This window comes from Oncorhynchus clarkii, chromosome 25, assembly GCF_045791955.1.
Source record: "Oncorhynchus clarkii lewisi isolate Uvic-CL-2024 chromosome 25, UVic_Ocla_1.0, whole genome shotgun sequence".
Classification (NCBI taxonomy): Eukaryota; Metazoa; Chordata; class Actinopteri; order Salmoniformes; family Salmonidae; genus Oncorhynchus; species Oncorhynchus clarkii.
Genome location: NC_092171.1, coordinates 6,682,827 through 6,702,258, shown reverse-complemented (window position 1 = coordinate 6,702,258; position 19,432 = coordinate 6,682,827). Strand labels below are relative to the sequence as shown.

The following is a 19,432-nucleotide window of genomic DNA, read 5'->3' as shown; positions in this document are numbered from 1 at the left end:
CCTCTTTTCCATGTGGCGTTTTCAGTGTTGAGAGTATAACCTTGGTCGAGGATTTATTGAGTTCAAGCTTAGCCCCGCTAAGCTTGAGGTTCGGGGCACCACACAAGCAAGTAATTGTTTTTTTTTTCATTCCCTTTTTAACGTTAATATTTTGGCCAACTCGATTACTTGGCAGTTCTCTCTCAGCTGGTTTCCGATGTCAGTAAACAGAATTTCGCCGCTCTTCAAAGGCCATCCCAACATGCCCTGCCCCCTCCGTCCCACCACTCTTCCTCCCCCGTTTGTCATGCTGTCACTTTTTCCTCTTGAGGACACTGTGACCTTGTTCACAACAAGCCACAGTGGGAGAGTGGCACTCCGCACCGGTCTCAGCCTTCCTTGCTTCCGCCCTTCCTGGGGTGTGACTGTGAATCCCCGCGGTACTGGAGCTCTCTCTGGCTGTATCTCTGTGTAGTGTTCACTTACTCACCATCTCTCTGCCGCAGTCACACACACGCTCCTCAAAATGACCAGTGCTCAGAAATGGGCGATTTACATTTGTGGCAGGTGCAGTTCCACGGGGTGTTCTGAGGAGGTTGTGGGCGGTCCAACTGACAGTTATCTCCTGTCTGTCTCTCCACAAACTCTTCACTCACCTCCACGCTGCCTGCAAAATAGGCCACAAGTAAACAGCCCATTGTGAAATAATTTTGGCTTCTGCCTGTTAAAACTATGCCCTCCTTCTCTTGTGGAATTGAAGGACACGAGAGGAATATTAAACTTAATTTTCCCGCTCTGTTTGTTTGAGAGACAAAAGATTGTGTGGGAAAGTCATGGCAACGTCTCTCTCGGCAGAGGCGGGCAAGCGGCGGCATGCCACTCGACTCTGGCTTGGCACGGCGCGCGCCGAGCCGCATATTAATAAGTGTCAGGTGGACCTCCCGCCGTGCCTCACAATGCATGGGTAGCAATTAGACACCTCAATTACCATGCCTAGTTCACAAATGAGCAGTGATCGGAGGAGCACCAGGGGTAACGTGTGTGTGTGTGTGTTGGAGGGGGGAAACTGACGAGATGGCATTAACACACACTGCCTAATTTAAGCTTTTAGTCAGAGGGAAGCAAAGCTGGAAGCTAGATTTTTCCCTCTTCCTTGTACCGTGACCTAAATGCCTTGGAGATTTGGCGGTGGTGTTTTGATGCTGAAATGTGTTGTCATGATAGAGCTCGGGGAGAGATGGTTCTCTGAGAGCTTAAGACTGCTGCTGCTTTTGTCATAACATGATTTGAAGCTATTGTGTTTCATATTCCTACTGAGGCTCTATTGTCTGCTGTTTGAGGTTAGTCTAGTCTTTGTTTGAATCGAATTGTGAACCTCAATTCATAGCCACAGAGGAAATGGTGAGCTCAGATATGTCTACATATAAGCACACACGACAGTAAGCTGCCATGGTGGTGTGACCCAAAGCTTTTAAGAGCCCTCCGTGCGGTGCAGTGCTGTCGGAAAACGTCTCAAAAGAAGCCAGGTAATGGGGGAGAGCGTGTCAGAATGGAGAGCCTTGCATTTTACTCCGACATATTCCACTCTCCCTTCTCTCAAAATGCTAGGTGTGCGGGGATTTTGAGCCAGGTCTGAAGACTTACATTTTGAATTGACCTATTCCATTTCCCCACTCAGCCTCGCCAGTCAAATACTGGGCCCCATTGTGTGCTCTTTAAAATGGCCCTCTATTTAGCCGTGTTGAAGGCCTCCTCGCGACTTGATCGTCGGTTTTTGAATAAAGGCCATTCTGACATTTCTAAGCTCACCAGCGTCTCAATTTAGTACCTCAAAGTGCTTAGCGGCCCCCTTTCGGAGAGGGGTAAAATGGCTCTCTCGGGCCCTTTGTTAAAACACCCATGTTATTTTTTTGTTCGACAGCACGGTAGGTCTCCTTTTGGATAGGTTAGTCAGATTAACTCCTGCTACGTACATAGTTGATGTCAGAAGTTTACATACACTTTAGATTGGAGTCACTAACTCATCTTTCAACCACTCCAAATTTCTTGTCCTAACCGACTTGCCAAAACTATAGTTAACATCTACTTTGTGCATGACACAAGCAATTGTTGGAAAAATTATTTCGATTATTTCACTTATCATTCACTTATCATTCACTATCACAATTCCAGTGGATCAGAAGTTTACGTACAGTAAGTTGATTGTGCCTTTTAAACAGCTTGGACAATTCCAGAAAATGTCTTGGTTTTAGAAGCTTCTGATGGGCTAATTGACATTTGAGTCAATTGGAGGTGTACCTGTGGATGTATTTCAAGGCCTACCTTCACTCAGTGCCTCTTTGCTTGACATCATGGGAAAATCTAAAGGAATCAGCCAAGACCTCAGGGAAAAAAATGGTATACCTCCAATTCTGGTTCATCCTTGGGAGCAATTTCCAAATGCCTGAAGGTACCATGTTCATCTGTACAAACAATAGTATGCAAGTATAAACACCATGGGACCACGTAGCCGTCGTACCACTCAGGAAGGAGATGCGTTCTGTCTCCTAGAGATGAACGTACTTTGATGTGAAAAGTGCAAATCAATCCCAGAACAACAGCAAAGGACCTTGCAAATATGCTGGAGAAACGGGTACAAACTATCTATCCACAGTAAAACGTCCTATATCGACAACCTGAAAGGCTCTCAGCAAGGAAGAAGCCACTGTTCCAAAACCGCCATAAAGCCAGACTACGGTTTGCAACTGCACATGGGGACAAATGTTGTACTTTTTGGAGAAATGTCCTCTGGTCTGATTAAATGGGTCTTCCAAATGGACAATGACCCCAAGCATACTTCCAAAGTTGTGGCAAAATGGCTTAAGGACAACAAAGTCAAGGTATTGGAGTGGCCATCACAAAGCCCTGACCTCAAGCCTATAGAAAATGTGTGTGCTGAACTGAAAAAGCATGTGCGAACAAAGAGGCCTACAAACCTGACTCAATTACACCAGCTCTGTCAGGAGGAATGGGCCAAAATTCACCCAACTTATTGTGGGAAGCTTGTGGAAGGCTACCCACAATGTTTGACACAAGCCTAAACAATTTAAAGTCAATGCTACCAAATACTGAGTGCATGTAAGCTTCTGACCCACTTGGAATGTGATTAAAGAAACAAAGCTGAAATAAATCATTCTGACATTTTCATTCTTAAAAGTGGTGATCCTAACTGACCTAAGACAGGGAATTTTTACTGTGATTAAATGTCGAATTGTGAAGCTGAGGTGTATGTAAACTTCCGACTTCAACTGTACATAATCATCGGATATTAATTGCTACAGGGATAGCTGTCACCCTTTTTGACGTCGGCATCAAATAAAGGGGGTTGTCCTGGAATAAAGGGCATGTCGCTGCTGCCTAGTGTCCCGCCATGTCTGTTTCTTCAATGCATGCAAAATTTGTTATGTCATGTAAAACGGCAGCGCTCTAACCGAGCTTGTCACATCCACTCATGTCGCTCTTCTCTTCTCTCCCTCTTCTCTTTGTTTCACAGGAGGAACAGAACAGAGGCAAGCCCAACTGGGAGCATCTAAACGAGGAGCTTCACGTCCTGATCACGGTGGAGGACACACAGACTCGCTCCGAGATCAAGATGAAGAGAGCCTTGGAGGAGGTCAAGAAGCTTCTGGTACCCGCGGTGAGTAGTACTGCCACGAGGGTTAATCAGTTGACTGACCTCCGCCCACAGTCAGTGTGTACATGATTTGAATAGGCCCAGCTTTCTCCAAAAGGGGAAAGGATGCATTTATATTTTCGTATGTGTATACAGTGCCTTCGGAAAGTATTCGCATCCATTGACTTATTCTAATTTTTGTTGTTACAGCCTGAATTTATGGATTCAATTTTGATTCCCCCCCCCCCACTGGCCTACAAACAATACCCCATAATGTCACAATCGATAAACATTTTTATGTTAACATTTCAGCTTTTAATAAAAAAAATGTATTGTCAAGTATTCAACCGCTTTGCATAAATTCGTTCAGGAAAAATGTGCTTAATAAGTTTCATGGACTCCAACACTGATTGCTCACCGAGTAACATGATTTTTGAATTACTGCCTGATATAATACTTATATCTGTACTCCACACATACTGATAATTGTAAGGTCCCTCAGTCGCGTAGTGAATTTAAAACACTGATTCAAAGATAAAGTAGATTTTCCAATTGCCTCCCAAAGAAGGGCACCTTTTGGTAGATGGGTAATAGTTTGAAAAGCAGACATTGAATGTCCCTTTGATCATGGTGAAGTTATTCATTACAATTTGGATGGTGTATCAATACACCAAGTCACCACAAAGATACAGGCGTCCTTCCCAGTTCAGTTGCTGGAGAGAATCTCGCAGGGATTTCACCGAGGCTAAAACATTACAGAATGTTTTGGCTTTGCTAGAGCTGAGGATGGTAACTACATTGTAGTTACTGTGCAATAGTAACCTAATTGACAGATGGGCATCCTGTTTGCAACAAGGCACTAAAGTAATACTGCAACAAAAATTACTTTTTGTCCTCAACGCAAAGTGTTATGTTTGGAGAAAATGCAATTCATCACATTACTGAATACCACAAATATCCATTTCAAACGTGGTGGTGGCTTGTAATCTTTAAGGACTAGGGAGCTTCAGGCTAAAAAATAAACGGAATGAAGCTAAGCACATGCAAAATCTGGGAGGAGAACATAGTTGTCTGCTTTCCACCAGACACTGGGAGGAGTTGAATTCACTTTTTCAGCAGGACAATAACCTAAAACACAAGGCCAAGTCTACACTGGCGTTGCTTACCAAGAAGACTGTTAATGTTCCTGAGTGGCCTAGTTACACTTTTGACTTAAATCTATGGCAAGACCTGAAAATGGTTGTCTAGCAATGATCAACAACCAATTTGGCAGAGCAAATGTCGAACTGCAGTCCGGTTAAGACTCTGGTGAGCATGCAGATGAGCTTCCCTTGAAACTGTTTCTGACAGTTTGTGCAGAAATTCTTCGATTGTGCAAACCCGCCGTTTCAGCCGCTGTCCGTGTGGCTGGTCTCAGACGATTCTGCAGGTGAAGAAGCCAGATATGGAGGTCTCAGGCTGCAGTGGTTATACGTGCTCTGCGGTTGAGAAGCTGTTTGGACATACTGCCAAATTCTATAAAATGACTTGAGGTGGCTTATGGTAGAGAAATTAACATTTAAATTCTAAGGCAACAGCTCTGGTGGATATTCTTGCGGTTAACAATTGCACGCTCCCTCAACTTGTGACGTCTGTGGCATAGTTGTGACAAAATTGCACATTTTGGTGGCCTTTTATATTCCCAGCACAAGGTTCACCTGTAAGGCTCATGCTGTTTAATCAGCCTCTTGATATGCCACACGAGTCAGGTGGATGGATGATCTTGGCAAAGAAGAAATGCTCACTAGCGGGGATGTAAACAATTTGTGCGAAATTGGAGCAAAAATAAGCTGCTATCGTTTTTTTTCCTTCCCCCCATGAAACATGGGACAACCGCTTTACATGTTGCTTTTTTATATTTGTGTTCATTGTATGTATGGTCTGTATTACAATGAGGTAGCTGTAAACATTAACTTAGAACAAACTGAAGCGTGTCTTTATAGCCGATTTGCCTGGATATGACTAGAACAAGGCGTCACTTAATCTCAAACCAGTAGTAAAAACAGACAACAGTAAGTGACCTGTGAGTGTGAGCACCATATTTCCCCGTGTTCACTTCCTCCCATGTGTCCGGAGATGGCCGTCAGGGAGGTGGGGACTGCGTGGCCGCAGTGCCTGGTTGCCTGTGGTGAACAGACTGGCCGGACAGCTGCACCTCCCGATTTCCTCCGGTCAGGAGGCGAGGTGGCTGGGGCGCTGACCCCCTGAAACTGGGCCAAGGCTGAGCAGGCCTGGCCTGCTCAATCGTAATCGGGTTTATTTCAGAGGATGGACACGCCACCACGCAGGGGCCCTCTGGTGCAGTTTGATTGCACTCTCTACCAGAGCCCTGGCATCACTTGAATCGCTTCAGTCCAAAATGGCAACAGCGAATAAAGCCTCGGCTCAAAAACTTTCTCCCTTGTTTTGAGATTAATCCTTTATCCTCCATTTGTCACTGTTTCTGTTTCGAAGGGGCTTTTAAACCTCTCTCCCCGGCATACGCCACCAGAGGATATTGCGGCGAGTGATGGCACTAACTGTGATATGGGTGATTCAGCATAAGTCACGGTCAGCCAAAGTTTGAGGCAGATGAATAAACACCTGTATGCGCTGCTCACCCCTAACTTCCCCTCTGAAGTCATCGGCTGCGAAGAGCCACGCTTATAGTCTAGCGGAGTGTCACCAGAAATATGATTCTACAGAAATGTATCCTACGTTATGCTCTCATGCGTAAGCAAAGTTCTAGTAGCAGGTTTTATAGCCCCTTCTGGCTTCCCAGGCTCATTGGGGTTTATCTCCCCATGAAGTCCCCCAGGGGCTCGCGCTCTCCTCCTCTCTAGTGTTGTCATTGTCACTGTGGGTGGGTGGGCAGCCTTGGCGCGCAGTAAATTCCCTTTATCGTGCTACCCTTAATTGGATTAAAGCTATGGCAATCTCAATCCTGCGACTCACTTTTTAATGAACGGCAACTTCTCCACATTTGACAGTGTGAAATCGTCTATTAAATCGCTTGGGAAACAAATGGGGTCACAATCTTTTCGACGTCCTCCTTTAAGGAAAAGCTTTTCGCTCCACATCAGGCTGGCCTGGGGTCCTTGTCCTGACAGAAGGATGAGACGCAGACCACAGTTGTCAGTTTGACCTTGAGCCAATAGCTATTTTAGCCTTGTCTTGTTAGTGGTGAAATGTATGCTATATATTTGTTTTATGGTAGTTTTACATTTAAATGGTATCCAAACCCCACTTCTAGTTGATTTTGTTGGCTGATATTGAAAAGGTGTTACGGGTGTATGTCTCTTATGACCCCGTCCCTTGTCTCTAGACCACCCCACGCGCCAGATACCTTGCCTAATGGCAAGGAGAGGGTGCTGATGGGAAGTGGCAAAGGTTCAGTGATTCTGCCTTGCGGCAGCTCCCTGATCCTGAGAACTTTTCAACAGCCTGCAAACTCTGAGGAGATGAGACTACAAACGATGGGAGGTGGAGCTTCATTGAGCTGCTCTTTCAAGTGTGGATTTATACCACTGATCCAGCCACCCACCCCCAGTCTCTCCCCTCTCCCCTCCACCCCATATTGATGCTGAAGTGCCACAGAGCCTTGCTCTCATGTCATGACTACTGGGTATAAGGCCCTAAACACTGCCTGCTGCACTTGCTAACCCTGCAGAGCTTCAGCGCTAGTCCTGTGTGCCACCCTAGTCGAAGGCTACCTGGTTAGATTCACTGTGTGATCCTCCTGCCCCAGTGACCGAGGAATAGATTAATTGGCACTCGGGATGAAGGTTGGGGTGAGTACCTAAAAGCGGGCAGGGGATGATCAAAGCAGTGTTTCCCAAAAGAGATCAGAGAAACAGATTCTCCATTCGCTGAGAGAGAACCTAAAGCCAATTTTTTGCTTGATCCAAAAATGTGGTCGGCGGCTTTGTATGGAGGGTGTGACGCAACTGCAGAGGCCGACTCATGCTCCGTTCCGCCTCACCGAGCGACGGTTGAGGGTGGGAGGTCCTGTATAAACACACTTCCTCCCTTGGCGACAGCTGATTTCTGCAGAGGTATCGCCGTAAATGCTGCACGGCCAATGCGGACGCCTTTCAGATCTGTCCTCAGCAGGTTAAACACAGGGCCTGCAATCCAATGCATTCTAATTGGGTTGCACTTACACAAGTTTTGGTTTTATACGAATGCATTGTGCAGAATTTATTGTGGAGTGGTCTTTAAACATTGTCGCCCGCTGGCTGCCAACTCATGTTCGGGTTAAAGATAGATTTATAGCGAGATGCCAATATGAGGTTGTATCCGCTGAGGGTTCAGAGTGCAATCGAGGGCAGGACCGCAGATGCCTCTGCACTCCGACCGCATGTGCTAGACTTGTGCCAGCCCAGGAGGCTGACAGTTGGCTGCATGTGGATTTTCCAGCAAGAAAATAACCCAGAGAGGACATCAAAATTGACTGCAAAATCTGCATTTTGCAATGGCAATCTCGGTCTCTGGACTTGAACCACATTGAAAACCTGTGGTTTGAATTGGAGGGCAGTACAGAAGAATGCATGCATTCACATTAAGCTACTGCCATGTAATGGCCTAATTTTATCAGTTTGCTTTACTTGACTGTTATATTTGTTTGCTTAATTGATGGATGGCGCACAGCCCCTTAACGACCCTCTCCTCGCTGTACCCTCGCTGTAAAAGACTGGAGGCTTCGCTCTCAAATCGTCTGCTCAGATGCCCGACCGTGACGATCAATTAATGTCTCTCCCGGTCCCCCAGCACTCTGGCCATCTGCCTCCCATGGTAAGACCCACGCACGTAATGTCCCATGGAAAATCAGCTCCCCAGTATTGGATATTAGCTGAGGTTATTTTCTTACCGCTCAGGGACGGCAAGGATTCGTAGGCTTACACATTTTTGGGCTAAAGCTGAGCTTGTCTATTTCTAGACTGGTGATTTTTGACTACAATGGTCTATTTTAGTTACCACACACACACACACACACACACACACACACACACACACACACACACACACAGTTTATCATGTTGTTTAATACAGCACAGGTAGGGGTGGCGTAGTGTCATTTTCCAGTTTTTTTTTTTGTGTGTGCTCAGAATTGGCCACGGCTGTCAGTGTGGCCATCACCCAACTGAAGATGGTCCCTGGGCTTTTTTGAATATTGCGTGAATCTAACTGCGGCAAAGGCCAAAGCCCCGTGTCGATTACTTTGGTGCCACTGGCAACACGCTTGGTTAATCTCCGGTAGTAACGATGGCTGTGGGAGATGAGTCTAAACGACTTCTTGCTAATTGAATCCAGGAGCCCATGTTGGTCTGAATATTCCAGAGACCGAGATGGAGGGAGAGGATAGGTAGCGTCTCGGATTCTTTCCAGCACAGTAATTAGCTTTTCACATCTGTTACTAACCTGATACGTTGCGGGAAACATTTTTTTTTCTTTCTCCTTTTTCTTCTGTTCTCTGTGCCATCAACCCCATCATACAGTACAAACCAACACCCCTTCCCCTTAGCCACTTGCAAACAGCAGCAGTAGTGGTGTTTACTGTGTTGGTTGACAGGCAGCTCATTTAGATCTATTGTAGATCCTCTTTTACTGGGAAGGAAGGGTTGGCAGATGATGGAAGCCAAGGTGACACTGTGGCACAGGCGGCGGGTTGAGTGATTGACAGAGCTGTCTGCTGGACGTTGTTATGGGTCTAATTAATCCTCATTGGCTCCCCAAACCGCTAGCGTCTATTTGAAGGGCTTCTCTTCATAGACGTGCTTAGCACACCACAGATAATTTTCCCAGAAAGAAATGCGTTTGCTAGTATGTCATTTATTTATCATACCTCAAAGTCGGTGCAACTGTAGGCAACCCTCGCTGCCCTACCTACTTGTATGGTATTAAGAGAGAAATGGGCTACACTTGTTAGCACATTGCACTGCATTGTTCAGTGTCTTTGAGCTTGAAGGGAAGTGTCTGGGATGGTTATTTTGCATCCTCATTTGCATTTCAGTTTATTTGTCTGTTTGTTGTGAGGACCCTTGTCCTCGGGCATTTGAGATAAAACACGAGAGGGTTAGGAGTTTTCATTTGAAGTTGTGACTTGGGAGCTCAGCAAAGTTCAATCCATTGCGTAGGCGCGGTTAGCTGCCATCATTGTTAGCGCCTCGTTGTTTTGTTTCAATTCTGCCGCTGCTCGGAGGCACAAGTTTTAAAAGAGAGTCAGCCGGCTGCACTCTCTCCCCTGTCCTCCTGGATCCTCTGGAAAACCATGAAAGGCCAGGAAAGGAGGGGTAGAGGAGAGGGAGACAATGCACTGCGCCCCCACAAAGCTTGCGGCGTCGCTCCCTGAACAAAGTGACTGTATTAGCAACTTGAACAGAGCAGCCCCAACCTTATTCTACATTTGCTTCATGGCAGTGACTGTCTTCTCTCTGCCTCTTTTTTTTTTTTTTTTCTTCTCTTCTCTGTCCCCCTCTTTGTTGGTCTTTTGGCCTTGTACATTGTTTTGTGTCAGATTATTTTGTTAACCGCTATCTTCAGACACCATGTTGTCTTGCGTGATAGCACGCTTCTGCAGTTTCTCTTCACCGTAGGAGACTCAGAATTGCACAGTCGCACTAGCTCCAGATTTGCCAGTGCCAGATTTGAGACCTCCCTCTCGCTTAGTCTGCCTTCAGTCTTTCCACCGAGGAAAGATCGGGGACGTATTGCTTGGGTGACAGATGGTCCGTAATGTACGCCAGGCGGTGTGGTCAGCGGGTTGTCGTGTGCCACGTCCGCCAAGTTCTCGCCTCAGCAGCTCGGCCAGGAACACGCAGCACAGGTCGGCCTAGTGGAGCCTGTTCACGGCCAGCTCAGTTCTCCGTGATCGAATAAACACCTTTTCTTCCTTCTAGTGCATCATTGTTCGCACCTCCACATTAGCCATTGTATGACAAATGAGTATCAAACGCCATCTGGCTGTTTCCAACCCATGGTGCCTCTCCTATTAATGATGTTTACTTGCATATAAGTATTGTCTTTTGGGCCAAATAAAAATAATTCCCTGCCTTGTATGGGATGTAGCCCGCAAGGACATGGCGGCTGGCATTCATGCGGTACGCGAAGTCTAGTTGTGTTTATTTGTGTGTCTGGAACTATAATGGTTTGAGAAGGCCCAGTAAACGAGAGCCTTCTAGTCCCCCCCCAACCCTCCACTCAGTGGCTGATGACACGATATTCGCCTGACCGAAGGAAGCAGCTAAATGTGTTTTCTCCAGGTCTGCCCATGTCAACATCTTGTATTAGGGGACACAGTGTAGATGTCTCAAGTGTGGCTTAAAGCTCTATCGCCAAGTAGATTTTCAATTCCACCTTCCACCCTGGCTCTTAATGCAACCGCTGTGTCAGATTTCAAAAAGACTTTACAGAAAAAGCATAACAGGCAATAATCTGAGTATGGCGCTCAGAGACCAAAACAGCCAAAGAGATATCCGCCATGTTGTGGAGTCAACATTAGTCAAATGGTATTATAAATATTCACTTACCTTTGATCTTCATCAGAATGCACTCCCGGGAATCCCAGTTTCACAAATTTTTGATTTGTTCGGTAAAGTTCATTTGTCCAAATGCCTCCTTTTTGTTAGGGCGTTTGGTAAACAAATCCAAACGCGCGTGCAAGTCCAGCCGAAAGGTCGGACAAGAAGTTATATTACAGGTCGTAGAAACATGTCAAACGAAGTATAGAATTCATCTTTAGGATGTTTTTATCATAAATCTTCAATAATGTTCCAACCAGAATTCCTTTGTCTGTAGAAAAGCAAGCTAACTTTCACATGACCGCGCGTCACGAGCTCGTGGCAATCTGCCATACGCCTGGCTCAATCCCCTATCATTCGGCCCCACATCACAGTTGAAGCAGCAAACAAGGTTCTAAAAACTGACATCTGTGACTGGACAGAGCTGCCCTGGGGAAAGGCCTGCCCTCTCCTCCACCGACTCTCTGGATCCCGTTATCATCCTGCTGGTTCCAGCAGTTTATCGGTTCTTGCATCCTGCTCACTAGTCCTAGTTAGCAATTCGAGACCTACTGTGCCACACTTGGCATTAAGCACATTCCAATAAGTAGCTGTTTGAAGTATGAAACATCCTTGTTAATTAACTCTAACCGCTAGGGTAATAGGAATGGATTGTTTTCCATTTTACCAGAGGAAACCGCTGGCCCCTTTTGACAAGTCTGCCAATATCATTGACTGTGGATCTGAGTTTCTTGAGTAATGGTAAACAGTGGTCAATCACATCAGGTGAGTTGTTACCCTTTAATTCTCTCATTTCTCCCAGTGGGCTCTGCCATTTCTCCCCAGCAGCTGTTCAACTCTCACACTGTGCCCAACCTTATTATAGAGATTTCTGGCACTGCAGCCCAAAAGCAAACAAAAGGAAATAACAATTGAAAGGGCCCATTTCTCTGGACTAGATGCTAATCTGTTGCTTGCTGGCAGAGACTTCAAACGCACGATGGACGCCAGCTCAAGGCCCCTGTTTGGAGTCTCTTCACACCAGTAGAGAGCGAGAGAACAGCGTGAAAAATGCGTTCCCCGATTAGCCAGGGATTCTGTCCACACTTTACCTGGACTTCTGCTTCCGTGCACTGGGATTTGTAGATGGCAGGAAAGAGGGAGGAACTGTTGATCTCTGCTTATCACGAATGTGCAGCATTTATCACTACAGAATAGACACAACCTCCCTTCTGTGGGTCTAAATCGGTGGTCACCAACCTTTTTTTAAACTCTAGATCAGTACCGCTCAGCCTATGCAACGTTAACCTGATAAAAATAGTACTGTAGCAATGAGTTTTGTGCAGTTGGCTATAGTCCCAATACATCACCACTGCATTTTGGTTTGGTTTGAATTTCCCTGCCAATTCAAGCAAATTTTAGTTTACATTTACTTGATCACACCGATATTAAATCAGTTGTGTTACTTGAGGCACAGCTGAGTGAACATAAGTTTAAATCATTTTATTTTACAGTAGCTCTCTGCTGTATTTTAAGTCTCTAGTCATTGTTTTAAAAGTTTATCTCAGTATCTCTTGCTTTTTAACCCTGCTATGTTACTGCAGACAGGGTAGTCTATGCCATCCGATTGGACAGCGGTAGGCCTATAGTGCACTTGATTTGCTCTCCGGGCCTGCTGGGAAGTCAGTTTGAACCTTCAGACACATGAAATGGTTCAAAATGGGAACACTTCGCATACCCGGCACGCAGGGCAGCTGAATCTGGTGCACCTAGCACCAACAGCACGAGACATAGGAATGCGTTGAAGATCGATCAGTTGATCACTGGTCTAAACTAAAATAGGGGAGTAGCATATGTTGCGCTCCTTTCTCTCAAATTTGCACATGTATTTTTTTCCAACCTTAATTAGTATTGCCTCTCCAAGCGGAGCATAGAGGAAAATATATATATATTCCCGTGCAGCTCCATTTTATCACGTTAGCTAGGGTGCCCGGATAACATTTGTACAATGCCGATGCATAATGTATAACGACAGACTTCTCTTTGTTTACTGTGCTTTGGTTTTAATGGGACTTATCTTGGCTGGCAAACATGCCTGCTCGTTCACTCAATGTTCCATCTCACTCTGGGGTTTAAAAAGCCTGCCTTTCACCACTGTATCCTCCATTGAAGTACCTTGTCTCTGTGGCCCAGACACTTCAGCTTTCAGTTCATCACACCTTTGATACCACACGAGGCCCTCGAAGATTTTTATGAACCTCTTTATCGGTTAGGGTTAAATTTGATTTCCATGTGGAATTTAGCCTAACCTTTCTCTAACCTTATTGGAGCATGGATAACATTACTAACGCTATGCAACTTGTTTCATATCGCAAGAAACGGTGTAGGTGGATTCACACAGCCATGCCATCTCCATAGACCAACATTGTCAGAATGGCCTGAGTGAAGAGCTGTGACTTTCAATGTGTGACAAGATGCCACCTTTTCAAGTCAGTTTTTGTAACTTTTCTGCCCTGCTCGATCGGCCCCGGTCAACTAAGTGCTGTTATTGTGGAGCGTAAACCTCTAGAAGCAACAACAGCTCAACCACGAAGTGATAGGCCACAGAAGCTCAGAACATCACTGCCAAGTATTGAAGCACGTAGCTCATAAAAATTGTCTGTCCCCGGTTGCTACCGAGTTCAAACTGCCTCTGAGCGCAACGTCAGCACAAAAACTGTTTGTCGGCAGCTTCATGAAGTGGGATTCCATGGCTGAGCAGCCACACACGAGCCTTAGATCACCATGCGCTATGCCAAGCGTCAGCTGGAGTGTTTTAAAGCTCTCCCCGTTGGACTGTAGCAGTGGAAATGCGTTCTCTGGAGTGATAAATTGCGCTTCACCATCTGGCAGTCCAACGGACTAATCTGGGGTTGGAGGATGCCAGAAGAACACTACCTGCCCCGATGTATGGTGCCAACTGTAGTTTTCTGGAGGAGAGAATAATGTTCTGGGGCTGGTTTAAACTTTTTTAAACTTTTTTTTATTTTTGTGGTTCGGTCCAGGACCCTTTAGTACCAGTGAAGGGAAATCTTAACGCCACAGCATAAAATGACATTCTAGACGATTCTGTGCTTTCAACTTTGTGGCAACAGTTTGGGGAAAACCCTTTGACATTCCAGTTTCAGCATGACCCCGTGCACAAAGCGAGGTCCATACAGAAATGGTTTGAGATCGGTGTGGAAGAACTTGACTGGCCTCTACAGAGCCCTGACCAACCCCATCGAACACCGTTGGGATGAATTGGAAAGCCGACTGTGGGCCATTCCTAATCGCCCAACCTCATTGCCCGACCTCACTAATGCTCTTGTTTCTGAATGGAAGCAAGTCCTCGCAGCAATGTTCCAACATATAATGGAAAGCATTTCCAAATGAGTGGAGGCTGTTATAGCAGCAAAGGGGAGACCAACACCTTATTAATGCCCAGGATTTTGGAATTAGGAGATCAAAGAGCAGGTGTCCACATACTTTTGATCATGTGTCTCATTGACCCAGACATTTGCATATGGTGCGGTCATAGGGTTGACGTTTCTGGGGCTAACAGCCAAATTTTCCTCGGTATCCGGAGTGTGCTTGTTCTAGTAAGCAGCGGAGTCTATTTTTTTTGATGGAGTAGTGTTGTCTATTTTTTTTTCTGTCCCCAAATATTCCGATAATGGCCAAATTGGAAATGTACACAGCATTATTTGACGCAGTCCAGATTTAATTCTGTTTTTTGAAATTATTCTGATGCGTCAGTTATGAGCATAACCCGTTTTTCTACCCGTATCAGTGTTGTGATGGTTCCTTCTCTTACTGGAGATTTTCTAAACTGCAGACAGAAGGTGTTTGAGGAGCTGCTGGTATTTACATGATTGAGCCGGGAATCTGAGACATTTATGCAATGGAAGAGACAGAGCAGCCTTCATTTCCACCCTCCCCGCTGTTCCCGCATTGTTGGGATTCTGGTCACGAACTCTGTGAGAGTGAAAGGGAGGGAGGAAAAGAATGCAACGTTGGGGAAAGATTCATATCGCAATAATAACGTGGCTTTGCGGTGTCTCATGTGAGCGTTCCACCAACCTGCTAAAACTGAGGGATGGGGAGTGCAGTGAAAAGGCAGCTCTGTAGTCAATTAGGCGCGAGGCGGTGCTGCCGCCGAGCCAACTGGAAAGGCTTGAAAGTGACTGAAAGTGACAGTCAGGCTCAGTCCCCAGTCAGGCTCAGTCCCCAGTCTGATGGAAACGGTATAAAAATCACAAACTGCAACCTCAAAGTTAGCATGCACCGGCCCAATTTGTCGACAGGTCACCAACTGTACCCTTTGCATTTAGGTCTAGTGAGAAGTTTGGTCCCACCTGAACCCCATTGACCTAAAAAAAAAAAAGCATTTCTTAATCAATCTGATTGCGTACCACATCCTTTGGGGGTGGGTTGCAGGGTTTGGCGTGTTCCCCCGTCTCCTAGAGGCATTCATCCGCCATGATTCTCCAGAATGTGGCCCCTGCGGTCTTCTGGCCAATCACCCTCTGTTTGAAGGTCCCCCTAATCCTTTTAGTTGGAGAAGTAGGAAATGGAGTGTGAAGCTGCTGTTTGTGCTGCTGCTGCCGGGTACAGTATATCCCCCCCCCCCCCCCCCCCCCCCCCTCTCTGGGCCCTACACAGACACACACTGGGGTGTGAGTGGTAATTAGCCGTTCACACGGCTCTGGCCCGGCCAGGGGACTGCGAGGGCCAGGCTCAGGCAGCTGGGGGATGCCCTCAGACCTGGCTCAACAGAGAAAGGGGTAGATCGAACTTCTTTCATCTCTGTCCCAGTGTTTAAGTAGGGAAAATGGGAATGTGTATAGCTCAGCATTTGGAGGCCCCCAAGACACTTTTTTTTTTATTTTTATTATTTTTGTTTTTTATAAATTTCAGTCACCATACATGACGCCTCACTTTGCCAGCTGACTCTTCACAACCGCTTCAACACCATGCAGCTTCCCAGCTCAGTCCCTCATCCTCCCCTTCAGTCTCGAGCTCTCTCCCCCTCGTTCACATCGATGCCTGGCAATGCATCCTGTTGCGCTGCCCATTTGAAAATGTGGCTTGGTATTGTGGCTTGAGGTCGCCCGATTATGATTTTTCAACGCCGATACCAATTGGATGACCAAAAAAAGCCGATACCGATTATTCGGCCTATTTATTTTTAATGACAATTACAACAATACTGAATTAATTTATTTTAATATAATACATCAATAAAATCAATTTAGCCTCAAATAATGAAACATGTTCAATTTGGTTTAAATAACACAAAAACAAAGTGTTGGAGAAGAAAGTAAAAGTGCAATATGTGCCATGTAAGAAAGCTAACGTTTCAGTTCCTTGCTCAGAACATGAGAACATATGAAAGCTGGTGGTTCCTTTTAACATGAGTCTTCAATATTCCCCAGGTAAGAAGTTTTAGGTTGTAGTTGTTATAGGAATTATAGGACTATTTCTCTCTCTACCATTTGTATTTCATATACCTTTGACTATTGGATGTTCTTATAGGCACTTTAGTATTGCCAGTGTAACAGTATAGCTTCCGTCCCTCTCCTCGCTCCTACCTGGGCTCGAACCAGGAACACATCAACAGCCACCCTCGAAGCAGCGTTACCCATGCAGAGCAAGGGGAACAACTACAAGTCTCAGAGCGAGTGACGTCATCGATTGAAACGCTATTAGCGCGCACCCCGCTAACTAGCTAGCCATTTCACATTGGTTACACCAGCCTAAACTCAAGGAGTTGATAGGCTTGAAGTCATAAACAGCGCAATGCTTGAAGCTTTGCGAAGAGCTGCTGGCAACACGCACGAAAGTGCTGTTTGAATGAGTGCCTGCTGGTGCCTTCCATCGCTTAGTTAGACTGCTGTATCAAATCATAAACTTAATTATAACATAACACACAGAAATACGAGCCTTGGGTCATTAATATGGTTGAATCCGGAAACTATCATCTCAAACAAAGTTTATTCTTTCAGTTAAATACGGAACTGTTCCGTATTTTATCCAACGGTGGCATCCATAAATCTAAATATTCCTGTTATATTGCACAACCTTCAATGTTAATTCATAATTACGTAAAATTCTGGCAAATTAGTTCGCAACGAGCCAGAAGGCCCAAACTGCTGCATATACCCTGACTCTGTTGCAAGAGAAGTGACACCATTTCCCTAACTAAATATGCAGGTTTAAAAATATATACGTGTATATTGATTTTAAGAAAGGCATTGATTTTTATGGTTAGGTACACGTTGGCGCAACGACAGTCCTTTTTCGCGACTGCGCACCGCATCGATTATATGCAACGCCGGACACGCTAGATAAACTAGTAATATCATCAACCATGAGTGGTTAACTAGTGATTTGATTGATTGTTTTTTATAAGATAAGTTTAATGCTAGCTAGCAACTTGACTTCTTACTGCATTCGCGTAACAGGCAGGCTCCTCGTGGAGTGCAAGGCAGGTGGTTAGTGTTGGACCAGTTAACTGTAAGTTTGCTAGATCGAATCCCTGAGCTGACAAGGTAAGAATCTGTCGTTCTGCCCCTGAACAAGACAGTTAACCCACCGTTCCTATGCAGTCATTGAAAATAATGTGTTCTTAACTGACTTTCCTAGTTAAATAAAGGTAACAAAAAAAACGGTGTCCAAAAATACCGATTTCCGATTGTTATGGAAACTTGAAATCGGCCCTAATTAATCGGCCATTCCGATTAATCGGTCAACCTCTAATTGTGACTGCGTAATAAATTCTGCAAATGCCACTCCTCGGTGGTAATAAACCAAGTGTTCCACTTCCCGTTGTCTCATAAGCTTGTTTTACGCAATTTATTTTTGTCTGAGTGACTCTTAGCATTTCAGGAGGAGAATCCGGTGTAAACATTAGCATCAGCCATTGAAACAGTGACTGATTGTGGTAATGTTCAATACATTGACTCACAGCCTTCCCCCTTGACTGCTGAGGGATCCCTGCCTCGGTGGTTCGTTCCTGGGTCATTCCTTTGATGGGGGGATTTTGCCTGGCAACTAGCCTCCCTGCTGAAACGTGTGCTACCAGCTGATCCCCTTCGGCTCATGGTCGAGGCTCAGCCCAACAGATCAAACAGTTTCTGATGTATTTTCCACCCTTGTCATGTCACCACTGTTCACCCCGATCCACCATCACAATTCCCCCCACTGAAGCATCTGCCCCATCTTCCCCAGTCGAGAGGGCAGAAGCCTGTCATGGGGTTGAGGGTTAGGGGAGGGCTCTGATCAGCTTTGACTCAATCTCGGAATCTGATGCAAATCCGACATTATTTAAACCTCCCCAAATCAGCCTTGGCCAAATCCCTTCAAGATAGTCCGGGCTCGATTGGACAGCATTAAAGGATCACAGGGACAGAACAATACAACGCCTGTTAATGGGAAGAGCGAGAGAATCATACTCTGCCAGCTGTCTCAAGGGGGTTTACTGCATGTTATGACAGTGACAACTGTAGATCGCTTTAATGTTCGCTCTGTTCTTGTTTTTAGATATATTTTTTTCAATACATCCTGCTGTTAGGTGGTAATATCTTGTTTGTCAAGGCTAGCACAGGCAAATACACATGATATATACATTCAATTGCCCCTTATTAAATCTGTTTTCCTTGTTTCGTTTTTTTTTAATGTTCCCTTTTAGTTAACGCATGCTGTGTACTGGGATGTAGCCAAACTTTTGTTTCCTATCCAATGTGTACTTTAATGGTACCCACATTGGGAGTGTTGCTAGTGGCCGAGACCATGTGAGAAATGCTGTCTCGTGTGTTTAGGAAGGACAGTAAGGGGAGAAACACATTTTCTCGCATCAAATTCTTCCTCAGTAATGACCCGCTCTTTCTGGCAGCCCTGAGCACGGCAGAATATTGATAGGGCTACTGCTGAGCGCCAAGGCTGCCCACTCGGGCCCAATAAAAGCTCCTAACAAGCCCCATACAGCCAGCCAGCACAGTGTCAGGCCCTGCTATGCTAATTCTACTCCACCACAACTTTCCCTACAAAGTTAGTCACCACTGTAACCTATGACAAAATATGTGACTGGAGTCTGCATTGTCAGCGGAGGGGTGGAACACCTCTGGTTTGAGTTCCTAATCTGACTGTGGCTGTTTTGGGTCGACGCTGATGTCTGAGGGTTTAGCATGGCTAATGAGGATAGCGCTAGGCTAGTTAACTGACGTGTCTTAAGTGAGGGAGCTTTCTTGGAGTGAAGGGAGGG

General features: G+C 45.6%; 1 protein-coding gene across 5 annotated transcripts in view; it reads left to right on the top strand.

Moving 5' to 3' along the window:
• LOC139383358 (protein quaking-A) overlaps nt 1-19,432 on the top strand; it is an 84,907-nt gene that overhangs the window by 44,960 nt on the left and 20,515 nt on the right. For all 5 annotated transcript variants that reach the window (XM_071127864.1, XM_071127869.1, XM_071127867.1 and 2 more), the window contains exon 4: nt 3,512-3,655. In XM_071127864.1, the coding sequence (XP_070983965.1) occupies nt 3,512-3,655 (144 nt within the window). The remainder of the gene's footprint in view (nt 1-3,511; nt 3,656-19,432) is intronic.